At 38.6% G+C, this 19,677-nt stretch overlaps 6 protein-coding genes across 6 annotated transcripts in view; 5 read left to right on the top strand and 1 right to left on the bottom strand.

Annotated features, from left to right (window-relative positions):
* Positions 1-19,677, bottom strand: part of LOC134845887 (protein IWS1 homolog A-like) — a 576,794-nt gene that overhangs the window by 390,831 nt on the left and 166,286 nt on the right. The gene's annotated exons all lie outside the window — the stretch shown is intronic.
* Positions 790-3,877, top strand: LOC134845827 (putative lipid scramblase CLPTM1). The gene is made up of 3 exons (XM_063862918.1): positions 790-1,767; positions 1,844-2,151; positions 2,927-3,877. The coding sequence occupies exons 1-3, from the start codon at positions 794-796 to the stop codon at positions 3,553-3,555; spliced, it is 1,911 nt and encodes a 636-aa protein (XP_063718988.1). The 5' UTR covers positions 790-793; the 3' UTR covers positions 3,556-3,877.
* On the top strand, positions 8,120-9,623 carry LOC134838865 (putative lipid scramblase CLPTM1). The gene is made up of 2 exons (XM_063854162.1): positions 8,120-8,144; positions 8,265-9,623. Exons 1-2 carry the CDS (start codon positions 8,120-8,122, stop codon positions 8,732-8,734), a joined length of 495 nt encoding a protein of 164 aa, XP_063710232.1. The 3' UTR covers positions 8,735-9,623.
* On the top strand, positions 16,351-17,030 carry LOC134845843 (grpE protein homolog 1, mitochondrial-like). The gene has a single exon (XM_063862943.1). It carries the CDS (start codon positions 16,371-16,373, stop codon positions 17,022-17,024), a length of 654 nt encoding a protein of 217 aa, XP_063719013.1. The 5' UTR covers positions 16,351-16,370; the 3' UTR covers positions 17,025-17,030.
* Positions 17,277-18,256, top strand: LOC134845836 (uncharacterized). Its single transcript, XM_063862930.1, has one exon. It carries the CDS (start codon positions 17,278-17,280, stop codon positions 18,208-18,210), a length of 933 nt encoding a protein of 310 aa, XP_063719000.1. The 5' UTR covers position 17,277; the 3' UTR covers positions 18,211-18,256.
* LOC134845852 (ATP synthase F(0) complex subunit C3, mitochondrial-like) lies at positions 18,380-19,084 on the top strand. Its single transcript, XM_063862953.1, has one exon. The coding sequence runs from the start codon at positions 18,500-18,502 to the stop codon at positions 18,860-18,862; it is 363 nt and encodes a 120-aa protein (XP_063719023.1). The 5' UTR covers positions 18,380-18,499; the 3' UTR covers positions 18,863-19,084.

Consider the following 19,677-nt stretch of genomic DNA (forward strand, 5'->3'; position numbering starts at 1 on the left):
GGACCGTAAGGTCAGTTCACTGGAAGGTTCTCCAGTGAAGTTGTATTCTAGATTAGATAAACTCTTTGCTTTTCTGGATCGCTCTCCGAAGCGAATCTCGGTTTTCTCTGTCGGTATGCAGACAACTCTACTCTAGTGAAATATCTAGATAAATCAATTGCGATCTGTTAGCAAAGAGGCACTTAGCATAGTGGTAAGGCGTTCACTTTGAAATCGTCAGATCGTGTATTCGATCCCATGCCATGGCAATGATAGTGTGCGAAGACGAGCTCTCACTTGACCTCTAGCTTCAGGCCTACCACATCATGACCAATTTCGGCTGCAATTGTGGTACCACATGAAAATTCTTGACGTAAAACAAACGGCCTTTAGTCGCAAAAAAGAGCTTCGCTCAACAAAATAACACAGTCTAGAATTAGGAGAGATAATACTACTGGACTATCTTCGACAGGACTGTAAAGGCCTACTGATAGCTCCTCTGCGATTCGCAGGAACCACATGATTATTATCATTTATCATTATATAATTGAACTGAAGTGAATTTAGGCACGACTCTCCCCCAAATTGTCAACTCGGCTGTTTTTTTTTACTTCTGATTTTTATGAGAAAATCAGGCAAGACTGTTTCGATTCGAATTTTTGATTAATTCAAATCCAAAACGAAAACTTCTTTCATCATGACCGACTGGCACAAATTTTGATTTACTGTAATCGAGTTTGGCCGCTCTGCGCCGCCTGATTTGCTTATGTACGTACATAATGGTCAATTTGCTAAGCATTATTTCAGTATAAGTATGCCCGAAGCAGCCGTTGAGCAAGCTCCTGGAGCTGAAAATGCTCAAAACGGGCAGCAACAGCAGACGGGGTGGGCGATGTTCAAAAGTTTTGCTATCAGGATGATGATTATGTATTTTGTTATGAGCTTTTTTCGAGGTGGTACAAATAACTCTAACCAACAGGAGGCGGCAACTACCGGTCCTGATGGCAAAGCTGTCACGTTTTCGAGCAGACCAGGAAGTAATTTATTTCGTAAAGGGGTCTGGATGAACCTAGCTGTTTACATCAATGATCTGGAAACTCTACCATCTGATTTTGAAGCTTCTGAGCCAGACTGGATGTTGGAGGATTTAGAGTATGGAGACTGGTATGGCGGCGTAAATAAAGATTCAACATATTCAACAGAAGTGACATTTCCTGTGCCATCATCTGTTCAAAATAATGGGACTATTTACATGCATATCTTCTTGACGAAAGATGGTTCTAGTCACAATCCAAAGTCAGCAGACTATAAGAAAGACAACGTGATTTACAGATCGAAAGCTATAACCAAATACAAGAAACGCGAGTTCAAGAAAACAAAAAACCTTTTGACCGGCGATACGGAAGTTCCAGTCGAACATCAGCTTGGGGAAAACGAAACTCACAGAGTTGAAATACTTTCTCATTTTCATCCCAATTTCACGATAAATGTCATCGACGACCACACTCCGTGGAAGCAAGGTCAAGTTCCAGCTCCGCTTGATAAATTCATCTTGTTTGACGAATTCGGAGATTATTACCCTATTGTTTTCTTTAATGACTACTGGAACCTGAATTCTGACTTCATGCCTCTGAACGAGACCGTGACTGAAATCAAGTTCAAAATGTCATTCGCTCCTCTGTCTCTGTTCAAATGGCAGATGTATGCTGCACAGTCAATGAGAAATCATTGGTCGATGTATCTAATGGAAGACCAAAATAATGACGCTGATCAAGATACATTTAAGCGGTCAGCGCCCTAAATTTCAAATTTATTTATGCGGTGATCCAAAATTTGTTATCATGAAAATAATATTTTGTTTCAGGGCTCTTCTAGACACGAATCCTTACTTGCTAGGACTGACTATAATTGTGTCAATTGTGCACAGTGTGTTTGAGTTTTTGGCGTTCAAGAATGACATCCAGTTCTGGCGGACCAGAGAGTCACTGGAAGGTCTATCTGTCCGATCTGTATTCTTCAACGTTTTCCAGTCGCTGATAGTTGTTCTGTATGTACTGGATAATGAGACAAACACAGTGGTTCAAATCAGTTGTGGAATCGGTCTGCTTATTGAGATGTGGAAAATCACTAAAGTTGTGCACGTGACTTTTTCTACAGAGGCAATGACCTGGGGTGAGTAGATTTTGATGACAATTTTATTTTTTTTCTACTGAAAGCTTAATTCAACACGAGTAACCGGTCTATAGGCAAGAAGCACCGATTATTTCAAATACTGCTATCATTGCAAAAAGTGAACATAAAATCGGAAACAAAAAAAAATCGATTTAAAAATGTTTATGAAGGGAATAAACCTGCTGTCGACGAACCCGCAGATTTAGGTTATCTTCTAAGGCATGGTATTTTATCATTGTAGAAATGAAGAGAAATTACAAACTCTACGCTGAGTCCTCAATTTGAGTCTTAAGTAGCAAAAAAATCAGACAAGATTTTCTGAGCCAGATATTTGATATTTTTGGATAGTTTTAGCCAGAGTTTGGATATATATATTTTTTTACTAATTCGAACCTCGACGAATATATGGGACTTTAAATGGTTCCACATTTGCTCCCGTTTCCTCTTCTTATGAGTGAGAAAAAATCCGCCCTATGCTAAAGTTCCTTCCCACTCTTTCGAGACTGATCGGAGCAACAAAATTATTTATTTTGTTTTACTGAAGCTAATTTCACATGAAAGCTCATTTTTGCACTCTCGCCGATATGTTTCTTTGTATAATTTTTCCACTTGATCCATTTTTAGTGTAACATGGCGAGTAAAGACCACAATCCAAGTATTTTGGTCTTATAAAAAAATCATTAAAGCAATTTCAGAGTGAGCATCCAAGAAAGAGCCCTTATTATCACAAAAAAATGCTTCAACTTGTTTTAATTACATTTTCTCTCAATTTTAGGTTTCATTCCTCTCAAGTTTGAGGAGAAGTCTTCGTACACAGAATCGCCTACTAAGAAGTACGACAGACTGGCTTTCAAGTACCTCGGAATGGCCTTCGTTCCCCTGCTCCTTGGTTATTCCATCTACTCTCTGATCTACAACGAGCACAAAGGGTGGTACTCTTACGTGCTGGGCATGATGTACGGGTTCCTCCTCACCTTCGGCTTCATCATGATGACTCCTCAGTTGTTCATCAACTACAAAATGAAGTCGGTCGCCCACCTGCCCTGGAGAATGCTGACGTACAAGGCGCTGAACACATTCATCGATGACATCTTTGCGTTCGTGATCCAAATGCCGACCTTGTACCGAATCGGATGCCTTCGCGATGACGTCATCTTCTTCATTTTTCTCTACCAGAAATACATCTACCCCGTGGACAAGACCAGAACCAATGAGTTCGGAGTGACTGGAGAGCAGCTGGAACAAGCAGGTGGAACTACTAAACCTGCGATTGAGCAGCCAGCTGAATCAGGTGGATCGAAGAAAAAGAAACCGGGAAAGCCGAAAACGGGAGCTGCTGCTAATGACGAGAAATCGGAGAGGGCAGAGGACGTCGAAGATACTGAGCCCAAGAAAGATAAATGAGAATGAGCATTGCTGACGTATTCCAATCTGTTATTTAAGTAAATTTGTTTCGTTTTGTGTTCAACCAGGATATTTGTGGTTATTTCAAACAGGGTTGCTTGTTTGAAACAAAGAGGGGGTCTTGTTTACTTATTCCGCTCAAAGTCGCAAATCTCTAATATAAAAACAAATGAAAATGCTCCACTCTGATTGGTTATTATTTAACACTTCTACAAAATACAGTTTGAACAGCACATTAAATTTGGTAGTGGCTTTTGAAAAGTTTGGGCGAAATAAGTAATTAAAAGACTCCAAAGGAGTTCTTTTTTGACTTGCTTTTTTGCCAAACTTAAATTTTTGACATTCGAACGAATAAAATAACTATATAGGAAATTGGTAAAAACTATATAATTCAATCTTACAACTAATGTTGAAGAATTTTCTGCAGCCCTGCTTTAAAACCCTAAGTTCGCATCTGCCCTGTCCATCTTTCGTAGAAGACCACCTGCTTAATTATAATTAGCAGTGACTTTTAAAGTGACCTGCCGACAGGAAGTTTCTGTAGCCTTGTAGTGCACGATTATCCACGAATATTTACATCTGTTGTCTATCGCAGCTGCTCAACCTAATTATGATGTTATTGTGAATTGTCAGATTGATTTATGTATTTTATATTCCCTTGTCTTCTGATGATAAATGTTTATTTGATGCTCCTTTTTGAAACTATTGAATGGAAATAATTTTAAATTTATCTCTTTTCCAACATGTTAGCTGAAACTTAATTTCTGGTCTCGACTTGGCCTGCGCTTTTTTGAATACAATTTCTTATAATTTTTTATAGCTTTCCTCCAGAATAGATCGACCGATGTAAAATCGTAAAATGTATACCCTTTCTTTGAAGGAAATTGCTCGTTAGGTCTCAACCTCATTTCCTGGAACCAGTGAACATCAATAAGGTTGAACCGATTATCGTTTTTGAGCCATTCAAAGGGAGAATTATAAGAACATATGTTTAAACAACAAATTGATAACTGTGCAAGCGAGGGCGTTGCCTGAATCTCAAGTTTTGGTTTGTTTTCTACAATGTTTCTGGTTTTAAGGTTAGGCCGTATTTGTTTTGGAGCAAAATTGAGGATATTCAAGTTTTTAACAGACCGCACTCTACTTAGGGCTACATATATTTGCCCATACTGCAGAAAGGAGCAAGCTGTTTTAAAATCAGCAACCACGCGCTCGAGAGTTAAACTTTGAGACTTGTGAATTGTTATGGCTCAAGCAAGAATTAATGGGAATTGAATGTGGACAGGAGGCATTTTGACCTCCACGGGAGGGGGGGGGGGGGCAGCAACACTCAGCTTCATAATTGGTATCGAATTGAAATTCAGAGCATAATTGTCTTCGGTTGAAGCTATTAACTCCGTTTCGAGTGGTTGCGATCTTTGTCACCGTAATCTTCAACAACCTGGAACAAAGAAATGAAAAATCAAACTAATGTGGTTATTGAAAGCAACCCACAACTGACCATTCAAAAACCTCAAATTCTAGGAGTCACCGTAATAACCTCTGTGCTTTCACTGAACACATTACCAGAGATAAACTAACTCAAACACAAAATAAATAACTGAAAAAGCTCTCAGGGACAGGCTGGGGATGCAGCAAAGAAACTGTAAGCATTACATTTAAGGCCATTGGGCGTAGTATTCTGAGTTACGCAGCTCCTATATGGACATCTTCAGTAAGTGATTCTCGTTGGAAAGACCTTCAAACTCGACAAAACACAGCACTAAGAACTGTAACTGGCTGCACAAATATGACCCCAATTTAACACCTTAATTGTGAAATTCTGATACTGCGAGCGAAAGAAAACAGTGAATTTTAAGCAAACATTTTTCAACTGGCTGCAATCAACAAGAACGGTGTGACCACAACACAACCAAACACAACCCAATGTCGAGACCAATAAAACCCTTGCCAAAAAATACTATGGCGAAATCAAAAATAATCTGAATGAAAATGATCGCTGAAAACATTTCATCCAAATGAAGTGAGAAGCTACGTGACCAAACATCCCTCTAAGCTAACGGGCTCTCAAACTCCAGAAAGAGCTTCGGAAGAAAACAGCCTTCCCAGAAGTTCACGACGTACTCTTGCTCAAATCCGCTGTGGATATAGCACACAGTTTAATAGCTATCTGTCAAGATAGGACAAAAACATCAAACGCAACTGCTCAAACTAACGCTAGTCCGCACGACACATACCACCTCTTTAACTGTCCATTGAAGCCAACATCTCTTAAACTTGACAAACTGTGGGACAACCCCGTTTTTCTCGGTTCTCCGCTCTAATTGAAAACTGTCCGCTGAAACCGGGCACGGGAGTTTTGTTCGCTTCTCCGTACCACAAACTGCACCATAGAACGGTGTTTACTCAGTACTGTCGGAAGGGGCCTTCCTGCTCTTAGCGAACCCTGGGAAAACCACCGTTACTGTTTTACGGGCGAGACGAAACAATCAATCAATCTCCACAATCTTCGATTGGGGAGTATTGAAAATAAACGGCAATGAAGAAACGAATTGGACTACCCCTCTTTTTGCAGCTACAAACAACAACATCTTTGTCACGGTCCCAATTGCACCAATCATGCGACCATCACTGATGTCTATATTACAAACGAGCATAATGGAGCTCCATGAGGGTTGCTTGTCAAGTGTCTGCTGATGATATGAACGGCTGATTTTCCCACGCAGGTAATTTTTGCGGAAAAAAATCAACTGCTTTTGACTTAAAGATGTTGCCTCCCAACTTCGCGTGCATTATTTCATAATGGCGCATAGTTGGTTCACCATCTGGATATCTTTGCAAAATTTGCGATGTAATTTGGCTCCACTGAATTGTTGAATTGACAAATTCGAGTTATTCGACATCACTTTCTGTATGCTTACCGACGCGAATGCGAGACAGTATTTAGGAAAATTGTTGGTCATTTTTCTGCGTCACAGATTTACTGAATTGCCAGCCAAATCTTGATTTCTTTTAAAAAATCCATTAATATCATCATCCAGTTCTGAGTAAATTGGCTTAGCTTCAACTAGCGGTAATTGATACAAATCAGCTAAAATAACAACAATATCCAAAAAGTGGGTTACCAGTCGTGTGAAATCAAAACCTTATATTTCACAGAGTCTCTGGTGTAGTTGAACGAGTCTTTTGGGAGACATCATGCTACCTTCGTCAATCACAACTGTATTAGTTTGGGAAGATTGGTAATGAAATTTTGTAGAAAGTTTGGGCAACAAGTTCTTTCTATGACGAGGCATGGAAGAAGAGCTGTCGATTACAACACCTTCGATAACTAAGGCAGCTACCTCTGTTATTGCGCAAACGGCATTCTGGGTTTAACTTGTGAATTTTTCTGTTTTTGAAGCTAGAAAACTATTGGCTGCAACAAGGGCCTCGATTACAAGGGTATTGCAATCGGGTACCAGACTTTTTTCCCATCAACAACCTTGTCCACAGGACTCACTTATGAACTCCTTCAGAAATCCTCTTTGCTAACCCTACTCCTCTCGGCTGCAAATATTAAGCCTGATTGAATTTGTTTTTTTTTTGAATATTCGTCCCTTTCAAAATTTGCTTTTTATGTTGGTTGTTCCAACTCGATGAGTTAAAATTTTATTTATTTTTTGTTGTCCTTTTTTCGGCTTAATAGGCTCGGGCATATTTTATATCGGCTTAGTGGCCTAGTTTCGAGTGGTTTCAAGAGGAACATAGTTTCTTTTGTTCAGCTCTGAATCGCACCAAATGCTGAAAATTTTAATGGAAATTAGAGTTCAAGTCTTTCATGACAGTAATTTTTTTTTGGCCTCCGTTTTTTTCTCTTTTTTGGCTTGATGACTTTCGGCCTATATTATATCGGTTTATGGTGGCTTATTAAGCCTTTAGATTGGCGATAGAAAATGTGTGTGTGCGTGTCTGTGTTTTGAGGGTGAGGGGGACTTAATAAGTTCTTATAAGTCATAGAAATTTTTGATTTTTTCTTGTTTTTTCTATTTTTTCCGGCTTGATAGGTTTTGGCCTTTATTACATCAGCTTAGCCGGCACTTGTTGAGTCGCTTCACGAGCTGTGTTTTATATGTGTTTTGAGGGTTAGGGGGTTAAATTAGTAGAAGTCTTTTTAGTAGTCTTAAATTTTTTGGCTTTTTTTTCAGCTAATAGGTTTCGGCCAATATTATACTGTCATAGTGGCCGCTTATTGTTTCATTTGACGCGCGACGTGTGTGTGTATGTTTGTGTTTTTTTGATGTGTGGGGGACTTGATATATTTTTTTAAATTTTCGGCCTAAGGGTTTCTGCCAAGGTATTTCCTGCTTTTTTACCGCGTGATAAATTTTCTTATGATGCTAGTTTCACATTCTATTGTCTTGGCTCGTTGCTGTTCCAAACCTAGTCTCATCGATAGATCTAGTTCGAAATTTTTGAACTTTTTTTGCCTCTGTGTTAATTATAATTTTCCCACACCACTTATGTTTCTTCGCCGATATGTTTCTTTGTATAATTTTTCCACTTGATCCATTTTTAGTGTAACATGGCGAGTAAAGACCACAATCCAAGTATTTTGGTCTTATAAAAAAATCATTAAAGCAATTTCAGAGTGAGCATCCAAGAAAGAGCCCTTATTATCACAAAAAAATGCTTCAACTTGTTTTAATTACATTTTCTCTCAATTTTAGGTTTCATTCCTCTCAAGTTTGAGGAGAAGTCTTCGTACACAGAATCGCCTACTAAGAAGTACGACAGACTGGCTTTCAAGTACCTCGGAATGGCCTTCGTTCCCCTGCTCCTTGGTTATTCCATCTACTCTCTGATCTACAACGAGCACAAAGGGTGGTACTCTTACGTGCTGGGCATGATGTACGGGTTCCTCCTCACCTTCGGCTTCATCATGATGACTCCTCAGTTGTTCATCAACTACAAAATGAAGTCGGTCGCCCACCTGCCCTGGAGAATGCTGACGTACAAGGCGCTGAACACATTCATCGATGACATCTTTGCGTTCGTGATCCAAATGCCGACCTTGTACCGAATCGGATGCCTTCGCGATGACGTCATCTTCTTCATTTTTCTCTACCAGAAATACATCTACCCCGTGGACAAGACCAGAACCAATGAGTTCGGAGTGACTGGAGAGCAGCTGGAATAAGCAGGTGGAACTACTAAACCTGCGATTGAGCAGCCAGCTGAATCAGGTGGATCGAAGAAAAAGAAACCGGGAAAGCCGAAAACGGGAGCTGCTGCTAATGACGAGAAATCGGAGAGGGCAGAGGACGTCGAAGATACTGAGCCCAAGAAAGATAAATGAGAATGAGCATTGCTGACGTATTCCAATCTGTTATTTAAGTAAATTTGTTTCGTTTTGTGTTCAACCAGGATATTTGTGGTTATTTCAAACAGGGTTGCTTGTTTGAAACAAAGAGGGGGTCTTGTTTACTTATTCCGCTCAAAGTCGCAAATCTCTAATATAAAAACAAATGAAAATGCTCCACTCTGATTGGTTATTATTTAACACTTCTACAAAATACAGTTTGAACAGCACATTAAATTTGGTAGTGGCTTTTGAAAAGTTTGGGCGAAATAAGTAATTAAAAGACTCCAAAGGAGTTCTTTTTTGACTTGCTTTTTTGCCAAACTAAAATTTTTGACATTCGAACGAATAAAATAACTATATAGGAAATTGGTAAAAACTATATAATTCAATCTTACAACTAATGTTGAAGAATTTTCTGCAGCCCTGCTTTAAAACCCTAAGTTCGCATCTGCCCTGTCCATCTTTCGTAGAAGACCACCTGCTTAATTATAATTAGCAGTGACTTTTAAAGTGACCTGCCGACAGGAAGTTTCTGTAGCCTTGTAGTGCACGATTATCCACGAATATTTACATCTGTTGTCTATCGCAGCTGCTCAACCTAATTATGATGTTATTGTGAATTGTCAGATTGATTTATGTATTTTATATTCCCTTGTCTTCTGATGATAAATGTTTGTTTGATGCTCCTTTTTGAAACTATTGAATGGAAATAATTTTAAATTTATCTCTTTTCCAACATGTTAGCTGAAACTTAATTTCTGGTCTCGACTTGGCCTGCGCTTTTTTGAATACAATTTCTTATAATTTTTTATAGCTTTCCTCCAGAATAGATCGACCGATGTAAAATCGTAAAATGTATACCCTTTCTTTGAAGGAAATTGCTCGTTAGGTCTCAACCTCATTTCCTGGAACCAGTGAACATCAATAAGGTTGAACCGATTATCGTTTTTGAGCCATTCAAAGGGAGAATTATAAGAACATATGTTTAAACAACAAATTGATAACTGTGCAAGCGAGGGCGTTGCCTGAATCTCAAGTTTTGGTTTGTTTTCTACAATGTTTCTGGTTTTAAGGTTAGGCCGTATTTGTTTTGGAGCAAAATTGAGGATATTCAAGTTTTTAACAGACCGCACTCTACTTAGGTCTACATATATTTGCCCATACTGCAGAAAGGAGCAAGCTGTTTTAAAATCAGCAACCACGCGCTCGAGAGTTAAACTTTGAGACTTGTGAATTGTTATGGCTCAAGCAAGAATTAATGGGAATTGAATGTGGACAGGAGGCATTTTGACCTCCACGGGAGGGGGGGGGCAGCAACACTCAGCTTCATAATTGGTATCGAATTGAAATTCAGAGCATAATTGTCTTCGGTTGAAGCTATTAACTCCGTTTCGAGTGGTTGCGATCTTTGTCACCGTAATCTTCAACAACCTGGAACAAAGAAATGAAAAATCAAACTAATGTGGTTATTGAAAGCAACCCACAACTGACCATTCAAAAACCTCAAATTCTAGGAGTCACCGTAATAACCTCTGTGCTTTCACTGAACACATTACCAGAGATAAACTAACTCAAACACAAAATAAATAACTGAAAAAGCTCTCAGGGACAGGCTGGGGATGCAGCAAAGAAACTGTAAGCATTACATTTAAGGCCATTGGGCGTAGTATTCTGAGTTACGCAGCTCCTATATGGACATCTTCAGTAAGTGATTCTCGTTGGAAAGACCTTCAAACTCGACAAAACACAGCACTAAGAACTGTAACTGGCTGCACAAATATGACCCCAATTTAACACCTTAATTGTGAAATTCTGATACTGCGAGCGAAAGAAAACAGTGAATTTTAAGCAAACATTTTTCAACTGGCTGCAATCAACAAGAACGGTGTGACCACAACACAACCAAACACAACCCAATGTCGAGACCAATAAAACCCTTGCCAAAAAATACTATGGCGAAATCAAAAATAATCTGAATGAAAATGATCGCTGAAAACATTTCATCCAAATGAAGTGAGAAGCTACGTGACCAAACATCCCTCTAAGCTAACGGGCTCTCAAACTCCAGAAAGAGCTTCGGAAGAAAACAGCCTTCCCAGAAGTTCACGACGTACTCTTGCTCAAATCCGCTGTGGATATAGCACACAGTTTAATAGCTATCTGTCAAGATAGGACAAAAACATCAAACGCAACTGCTCAAACTAACGCTAGTCCGCACGACACATACCACCTCTTTAACTGTCCATTGAAGCCAACATCTCTTAAACTTGACAAACTGTGGGACAACCCCGTTTTTCTCGGTTCTCCGCTCTAATTGAAAACTGTCCGCTGAAACCGGGCACGGGAGTTTTGTTCGCTTCTCCGTACCACAAACTGCACCATAGAACGGTGTTTACTCAGTACTGTCGGAAGGGGCCTTCCTGCTCTTAGCGAACCCTGGGAAAACCACCGTTACTGTTTTACGGGCGAGACGAAACAATCAATCAATCTCCACAATCTTCGATTGGGGAGTATTGAAAATAAACGGCAATGAAGAAACGAATTGGACTACCCCTCTTTTTGCAGCTACAAACAACAACATCTTTGTCACGGTCCCAATTGCACCAATCATGCGACCATCACTGATGTCTATATTACAAACGAGCATAATGGAGCTCCATGAGGGTTGCTTGTCAAGTGTCTGCTGATGATATGAACGGCTGATTTTCCCACGCAGGTAATTTTTGCGGAAAAAAATCAACTGCTTTTGACTTAAAGATGTTGCCTCCCAACTTCGCGTGCATTATTTCATAATGGCGCATAGTTGGTTCACCATCTGGATATCTTTGCAAAATTTGCGATGTAATTTGGCTCCACTGAATTGTTGAATTGACAAATTCGAGTTATTCGACATCACTTTCTGTATGCTTACCGACGCGAATGCGAGACAGTATTTAGGAAAATTGTTGGTCATTTTTCTGCGTCACAGATTTACTGAATTGCCAGCCAAATCTTGATTTCTTTTAAAAAATCCATTAATATCATCATCCAGTTCTGAGTAAATTGGCTTAGCTTCAACTAGCGGTAATTGATACAAATCAGCTAAAATAACAACAATATCCAAAAAGTGGGTTACCAGTCGTGTGAAATCAAAACCTTATATTTCACAGAGTCTCTGGTGTAGTTGAACGAGTCTTTTGGGAGACATCATGCTACCTTCGTCAATCACAACTGTATTAGTTTGGGAAGATTGGTAATGAAATTTTGTAGAAAGTTTGGGCAACAAGTTCTTTCTATGACGAGGCATGGAAGAAGAGCTGTCGATTACAACACCTTCGATAACTAAGGCAGCTACCTCTGTTATTGCGCAAACGGCATTCTGGGTTTAACTTGTGAATTTTTCTGTTTTTGAAGCTAGAAAACTATTGGCTGCAACAAGGGCCTCGATTACAAGGGTATTGCAATCGGGTACCAGACTTTTTTCCCATCAACAACCTTGTCCACAGGACTCACTTATGAACTCCTTCAGAAATCCTCTTTGCTAACCCTACTCCTCTCGGCTGCAAATATTAAGCCTGATTGAATTTGTTTTTTTTTGAATATTCGTCCCTTTCAAAATTTGCTTTTTATGTTGGTTGTTCCAACTCGATGAGTTAAAATTTTATTTATTTTTTGTTGTCCTTTTTTCGGCTTAATAGGCTCGGGCATATTTTATATCGGCTTAGTGGCCTAGTTTCGAGTGGTTTCAAGAGGAACATAGTTTCTTTTGTTCAGCTCTGAATCGCACCAAATGCTGAAAATTTTAATGGAAATTAGAGTTCAAGTCTTTCATGACAGAAATTTTTTTTTGGCCTCCGTTTTTTTCTCTTTTTTGGCTTGATGACTTTCGGCCTATATTATATCGGTTTATGGTGGCTTATTAAGCCTTTAGATTGGCGATAGAAAATGTGTGTGTGCGTGTCTGTGTTTTGAGGGTGAGGGGGACTTAATAAGTTCTTATAAGTCTTAGAAATTTTTGATTTTTTCTTGTTTTTTCTATTTTTTCCGGCTTGATAGGTTTTGGCCTTTATTACATCAGCTTAGCCGGCACTTGTTGAGTCGCTTCACGAGCTGTGTTTTATATGTGTTTTGAGGGTTAGGGGGTTAAATTAGTAGAAGTCTTTTTAGTAGTCTTAAATTTTTTGGCTTTTTTTTCAGCTAATAGGTTTCGGCCAATATTATACTGTCATAGTGGCCGCTTATTGTTTCATTTGACGCGCGACGTGTGTGTGTATGTTTGTGTTTTTTTGATGTGTGGGGGACTTGATATATTTTTTAAGGGTTTCTGCCAAGGTATTTCCTGCTTTTTTACCGCGTGATAAATTTTCTTATGATGCTAGTTTCACATTCTATTGTCTTGGCTCGTTGCTGTTCCAAACCTAGTCTCATCGATAGATCTAGTTCGAAATTTTTGAACTTTTTTTGCCTCTGTGTTAATTATAATTTTCCCACACCACTTTGTCCCCGCTTTGTACTTGTTTAAGCGAAAACAGTATACTTGGAAAATCGGATGTCAACTTCAGATGCTTATCAAAAAATAGGTCGTAGTCATATTTTTCTTCAGCTTGCACTGGGTCCTTGTGATGCGAGCGTTTCAATTCTTGGATAACGTTGTCTTGGATGTCTTTTTATGAGACCGCCTGAGCATTGATATCGTCAGCATCTTTTTCCAGATGTTTTCCGGTTTTCAATAATAGCAATAACGACTGGATGCATCATTTTTGACGTAAAAGTTTTGGCCCTTCTAATAGTTCAGACTCATTTCTCCACAGTAGATAGCGCAGCAGTAAACTTTGAATAAACTTCAGGGTTATCTTCAAAGTTGAAACCGGGGAACGTGATATATGCGGGCACTACGAAGTTTAAACTTTGTCTTTCCATTCATTGTCACAAGCGACCGGGGGGTTTCGATTCTTCAAGTGCACGCAGTTCGTCTATTTATTTTCTGGTCGACAATCACTTGTTTCTTTGTTTTTAGCCTGCTTATAATAAGACACAAACTCAGCCAAACGCAACTTTGAAAATGCTTTGCAAATTTCTTTTTGTGTTTTGTATTGTTGGTCTATCTGAATATTTATCGAATATGTTTATGACAAAATGTCTGTAGAATCTTTTTCCACCTTCTCTAAAAGACTAAAAGACTCTTGCTTTTAGCCATTCTTGCTCATTCATAAATTGGAGTCGCATTAATAAAATTACATGCCGGGAAAGTTCTTCGTAGATAAATGTTCTCCTTGATAAAGTTCTCCCTGATAATGTTCTGAAGCAAGGTTCCTGCTGTGAGACTTCACGAGCAGTTGAAAATGCAGTAAGACTTCAGGAGCAGTTTTTTTTTGCATAGTTTTCGCATAGATTTATTTAATAATAGTTTCGCGCTGCTTGACTGAATCACTCGTTGCTTTTGATACTGTGATTTCTTTCTTTGAAAAGTATTTAACTAAATGCATAACACAAGATAATGCCTTTAGCAGGGGCTATAGATCCAGGTTTGCGCGATAGCAGAAAATAAGGAAAGGGTTGTGTTTGTTTGTATAAACACTGCCAACATCCCGTAGAAAAAGAACTTCTACTGAGCTATCTGGAGAAATTGATAGTGAATTGTAGTAATCTGCAGGATCTCCTTTGGCTTTCAGTAATAATTTTGATATTGTCAATTGGATCCTAAAGGAAGATTTGCCGCGCTTAAACCAGTCTGAATATAATTTTCTAGTCGATATTGAAAATATCGTGAATCGAGCAGGAACTTTATTTGAGAGGTTAAATTTTTCTTGATACGTCAGTTTTGCTATATCATTAGTAGAAAGGGGACTGTCAAGAAAGCTTCTCGATGAAGCAATGTACAAATCTAGCCATTCTGGGCTAGCGCAGGAAATTGTATGTCAGAAATCAGAAATAGCAAGTTGTCTAACCATTGACAACAACTCATACGTAAATGTTTTTCAATGGCAAGGTGTTCCAGGAACTTGTGACGTAAATTTTTAATTGATCATCAAGTAGCGAAGAAGCTGCGATTCTTATTTTACATTTCTTCAAGTTTATACCAAAGCTGTTTTGTAGTTTCGATAGTTCGCATAAATATTGTGCATAGAAAAGATAATCAGGATTCGAACTGAATCTGCCAGAGTAATGAAGAAGTCTGACATGAAATACTGTGTAATACTAAGTCGTTTTAACCAGTCGCAGGTTAGTCCATACCGAGTAAATGGAAAGCGAGAAAGGAATGCTAAGTAATCGCAGTTTTTGTTAGTCAGAAAATTAAGGGTTTTGATTTTCTCCCGGAGCAACTTCTACTACTTTCGAAATTGCGTTTTAGCTTTTGGTATTTTATCTGTTTCTTGTAGACAGGTAGAATGAGCTGGCATATGGTACGTTGTGATTTCTTCATCAGAGTTATCGTCTTCATCTTCTTCCGCAGCTTCACCAATTAATTTTTTGGTTAGCTTCCGTAGCTTTGACAGCAGTTGAATTCTCTCGTTGTCAAAGTTTTGGCATGGGGGTTTATTTTAAGTTTTTCAATTGCTTTTATGCTTTTGAGGTACGTATGATGTCTTCATATTCAGTTTTTTTAATTCTAACTTCCGTTTAAATTTGAGAAAAAAATGTCATGAGTTGCCAAGTTGGGGGCTAATCAAAAAACTGTTGGTAAAGCAATTGGCACTTTGATCACAGCTCCTTAAATTTGCGTTGCTGCGTTCTGACAACTTGCGTTTTGAACATTTTAACAAAAAGTTTTCTAAGTGATGTCAAGTATTCTTCAAGTTGTGTCAGATCTAATTCAATAGGAGTATCATCAGCGGATAAGTCGTTTTACCCTATAAAACTGGCAAGCTTAAGTTATGCAAGGATTTGTGACATATGATGCTCGTGACATATGACACGGCTAAAAGGGAACTCTTGCTCCACTGAGCTTAAATTAAGTCTTTTTTAAATAATTCGTGTGAATCGGAGTTTGACTCGAATTCTACAAATAGGCAAATTGTCAATTAGGACGAGCACATATTCTCGCATGCGACGAATTGCTGCCCTTGGAAAAGGGAGAAAAGAAGAATTTTCATCCCATACCAATTTTCGCCTGTTAAAAAAGTTCGAAACTTGATTTTTTGATGGCAGTTGACTATGGTTTATCATCTGAAACTATGCTGATTTTTCTTTCAAATCCTTTTTTCGTATTCTTTAATTTTTCTTTACTTGTTTTTGAAGTGCAGCTTAGCCTCTGCGTACAACAAAAATTCAAGGTTCATGAAAACAATAGATAAAACATCTTAGCTAGCTAAAACTTGGTTACTGGAGTAAACTTGAAGTGTTATGAGCTGATTGTAGTTTTAGTGGTATAATAGTTTTTATGCAAAATGCTATGATACGCGCAATTGAAGCTTATTGCTTGAAATTCATTTATATTCAAACTGGAATATAGATTTTTTAAAACCTGTATAGCTTTCAGATTCTTTGAAAAATGTCTATGTTGTCAACAGCTTGCAAACGAGTATTATTCCCGCGTGTTGTCAGAAGCTCCCGTAGATGTTTTTGCTCCTCAGTCGTGAAAACATCACAGCAATCTGCAGATAGGGAAGCGACATCTACTGAACATAAACTTCCCACTGTTGAAGAAGTTTCAACCCTCAATTCTGAAATAGAATCAATGAAAGAACAGCTTTCGAAGGAAACGGAGCGTTCTAAAGAGTTGGATGATAAATATAGACGTTCAATAGCTGAAAATGAAAACCAAAGAATTCGATTGAGCAAGAAAATTGAAGAGGCTAAAATTTTTGGCATCCAGAAGTTCAGTAAAGACCTTCTGGAAATCTCAGATACTTTGGGGTTAGCACTTGAAAGTGTTTCCCAAGATGAGTTGAGCTCTAATGAACCTTTGAGGAATTTGTTCAATGGCCTCAAAATGACAGAAGTTCAGTTACAGAAAGTGTTTTCGAAACATAATTTGTTTAAAATTGACCCGATTGACCAACCCTTCAATCCACATGAGCACGAGGCAGTTTTTTACCAGCCAATCGAGGGCAAGGAAAGTGGGACTGTTATCAATGTGCAGAAAGTAGGCTTTAAGTTGGAAGACAGAGTTATTCGACCTGCTATTGTCGGAGTTGCTAAGTAAATTATGACTGTCAAACCCATGTTTTCATTTCTCAAGGAAATAAATTATCTGTAGTATTTTTATTTTGATGTCTCTTCCATAGCCAAACATTAAATTAAGACATTAGTTCTAGAAGTCAAGCTTTTAAATCTTTTCAGATGAACGTTGACGTTACAGATATTATATCATTGATTGAGATTTTCTGCAGCAAAGTTTAATTTTATCATGTTCGCATAATCGGCAAACTTTCATAGTTTACACTAGCTGGTGAAATATGGACGACAAATCTTACGTTGAGTTTGAGCGAATGATTGCAACTTCAAACACTATTTTGAATTATAACCAAGCTGTAACCGATTCTTTGAATGCATTCATCAAATCTTCGCTTGAATCGCAAGATTCCAGGCTAGTTTTGGTAACCTCTGGAGGCACTAGTGTGCCCCTGGAAAAGGAGCCAGTGAGACATCTGGATAATTTTTCAACTGGACTCAGAGGTGCTAGAAGCTCGGAAGAGTTCCTGGCCGACAAAGACTACAAAGTTATTTTGCTAAAACGTGACAACGCGAAGCTACCTTTTGCCGAAGAGTTACCTTTCGCAACAAAAATTTCGCAAGATGGTTTGTTTTCGAATAGCTTTGACGATGTTACTTCACATGACCATCTGACCATTGAAAAATTAGAGCTGCTTCGTGAGAAATCATCGCGCTTGTTTTTGCTTAATTTCGTTACTGTTCACGAATATTTTGCGATTCTGCGGCACATTTGCATTGAAGCTAACGGCCTGGGACCTCGATTTATGTTATATGCGGCCGCCGCTGTTTCAGATTACTACATTCCAGTTGACAATTTACCGGAACATAAAATTCCCTCAGGACTTAGTTGTCTCACTTTGAATCTCTTCCCTGTACCTAAAGCTCTGCATTATGTACTCAAAAGATGGTGCTCTGATTGTTTTATGGTCACGTTTAAATTAGAAACTGAGGAAAATACGCTCATTGAAAAGTGTGAGAAGGCACTTAAAACTTATAATCATCATTTTGTTGTCGGAAATATTCTTTCAAAAAGACACAAGGAGGTTGTTCTTTGCTCAAAACCTAAAAAAAGTTTTGTAGTGGAAAACATTGAGCTTAAGGAATCTTCACAAAATTTGGAGTCTTTGTTTATACCTGCTATTATTCAAGGTCATTTGGAGTTTGTTGCCTTATGACATAGTGATGTGTTATTTTTATAATAATTAACACTATTTGCAATCATTTTGCTGTAAATGTAAATTTATCAATTGTTCAACAGAAGAACACACGAAAACTGATGGTCTCAAATGCATGCATGAAAAGTTTTGACTGTGCGCTGGTATTTAAACGTATCGTCGTTCTAACCATATGCTTAATTAAATTTGGTTTGGTTAATCTCAATTCTGCGCTTTCAGATCAGTTTCTCTGATTCTTCACATCTCGTCTCAGCTACAGTCTTAACAAAAAACAATTCAAATCTCAACAATGTCTGCCCTCGCCAGAGCTGCTAGATTCACTCCACGAGTGACCCTCATTAGCCAGACATCCGGAGCACGAGCAGTGTCGGCCGCCGTCACCGTGCAGCCGCAGCAACTATTGCACACGACTGCAGTTAGACGAGACATCGACTCGGCCGCCAAGTACATCGGAGCCGGAGCTAGCGCAGCAGGAGTAGCCGGATCTGGAGCAGGAATCGGAAGCATCTTTGGATCTATGTTGATCGCCTACGCTAGGAACCCCTCAATGAAGCAACAGTTGTTCTCATTTGCTATTCTGGGATTCGCCTTGTCCGAGGCTATGGGACTATTTTGTCTCCTGGTTGCATTCTTGATCCTGTTCGCTTTGTGAGCGAAACTGGAGCGGAATATTACAACTAGAGGCTGGCACACAACAGTTGAACCAAGAGCACATTTACTCGCAAGCTGGGACATAGATTAATTCACGAAACTCAATGCTCTGAGCTGATCTTTTACTCACTGATGTAGTACCACTAATTGACGATAATTTGTATCTATGTTGCGAACTTGAAATTACTACTGTTAACGGAGACAATATATCATGTTAACCTGACTTCCTGTTTTTTTTTGCGAGCCATCATGAGTATCAGACAAGTTGCCTGTTAATAAGCCAGTCAAATCTTACATTGTTGTAGTTCTTTTTGTTTCAACAGGGGGTTTCGGGGGTTTTCCATTGAAAAAGGTAGGCGTCTATATTGAGATCAACCTTTATGAACTTCATTTGTCACGTGATAGTTATTTTGATTTCTAAATTAAAAACTATCCCAACGCGATTAGAAGTCACTTGAATCGTGTTTTTTCCTTCGGTGCTATTATTGGGTTTTCAAACTTGATCAGGTGGAGTTCAAGCGGGGCTCTCCAATAAAAGGGGTCAAATATTAAGAAAGGTTGCTCTTAAGAGAAGTTGTTCTCAAGTTTTGTTTCAGACGGTTTAATCAGATTAATTTCACATTGATGCCTTAAAATTATCTTGAAAAAAAAGTCTTGAAGGACTTAGGCAAAGAATCAATAAATTGAGATCAAAAATTGGTTTTTCAAGTGAAATGATTGAACCGATAAATTGCTTTTAAATTAGCAAGCGTTATCAAATACAAACTTTTTTGTTGTAAACAACTTGTTGATCAAATTTAACGAATCAATTCGTAA

This window comes from Symsagittifera roscoffensis, chromosome 1 (genome assembly GCF_963678635.1).
Source record: "Symsagittifera roscoffensis chromosome 1, txSymRosc1.1, whole genome shotgun sequence".
In the NCBI taxonomy this organism is placed as follows: Eukaryota; Metazoa; Xenacoelomorpha; order Acoela; family Convolutidae; genus Symsagittifera; species Symsagittifera roscoffensis.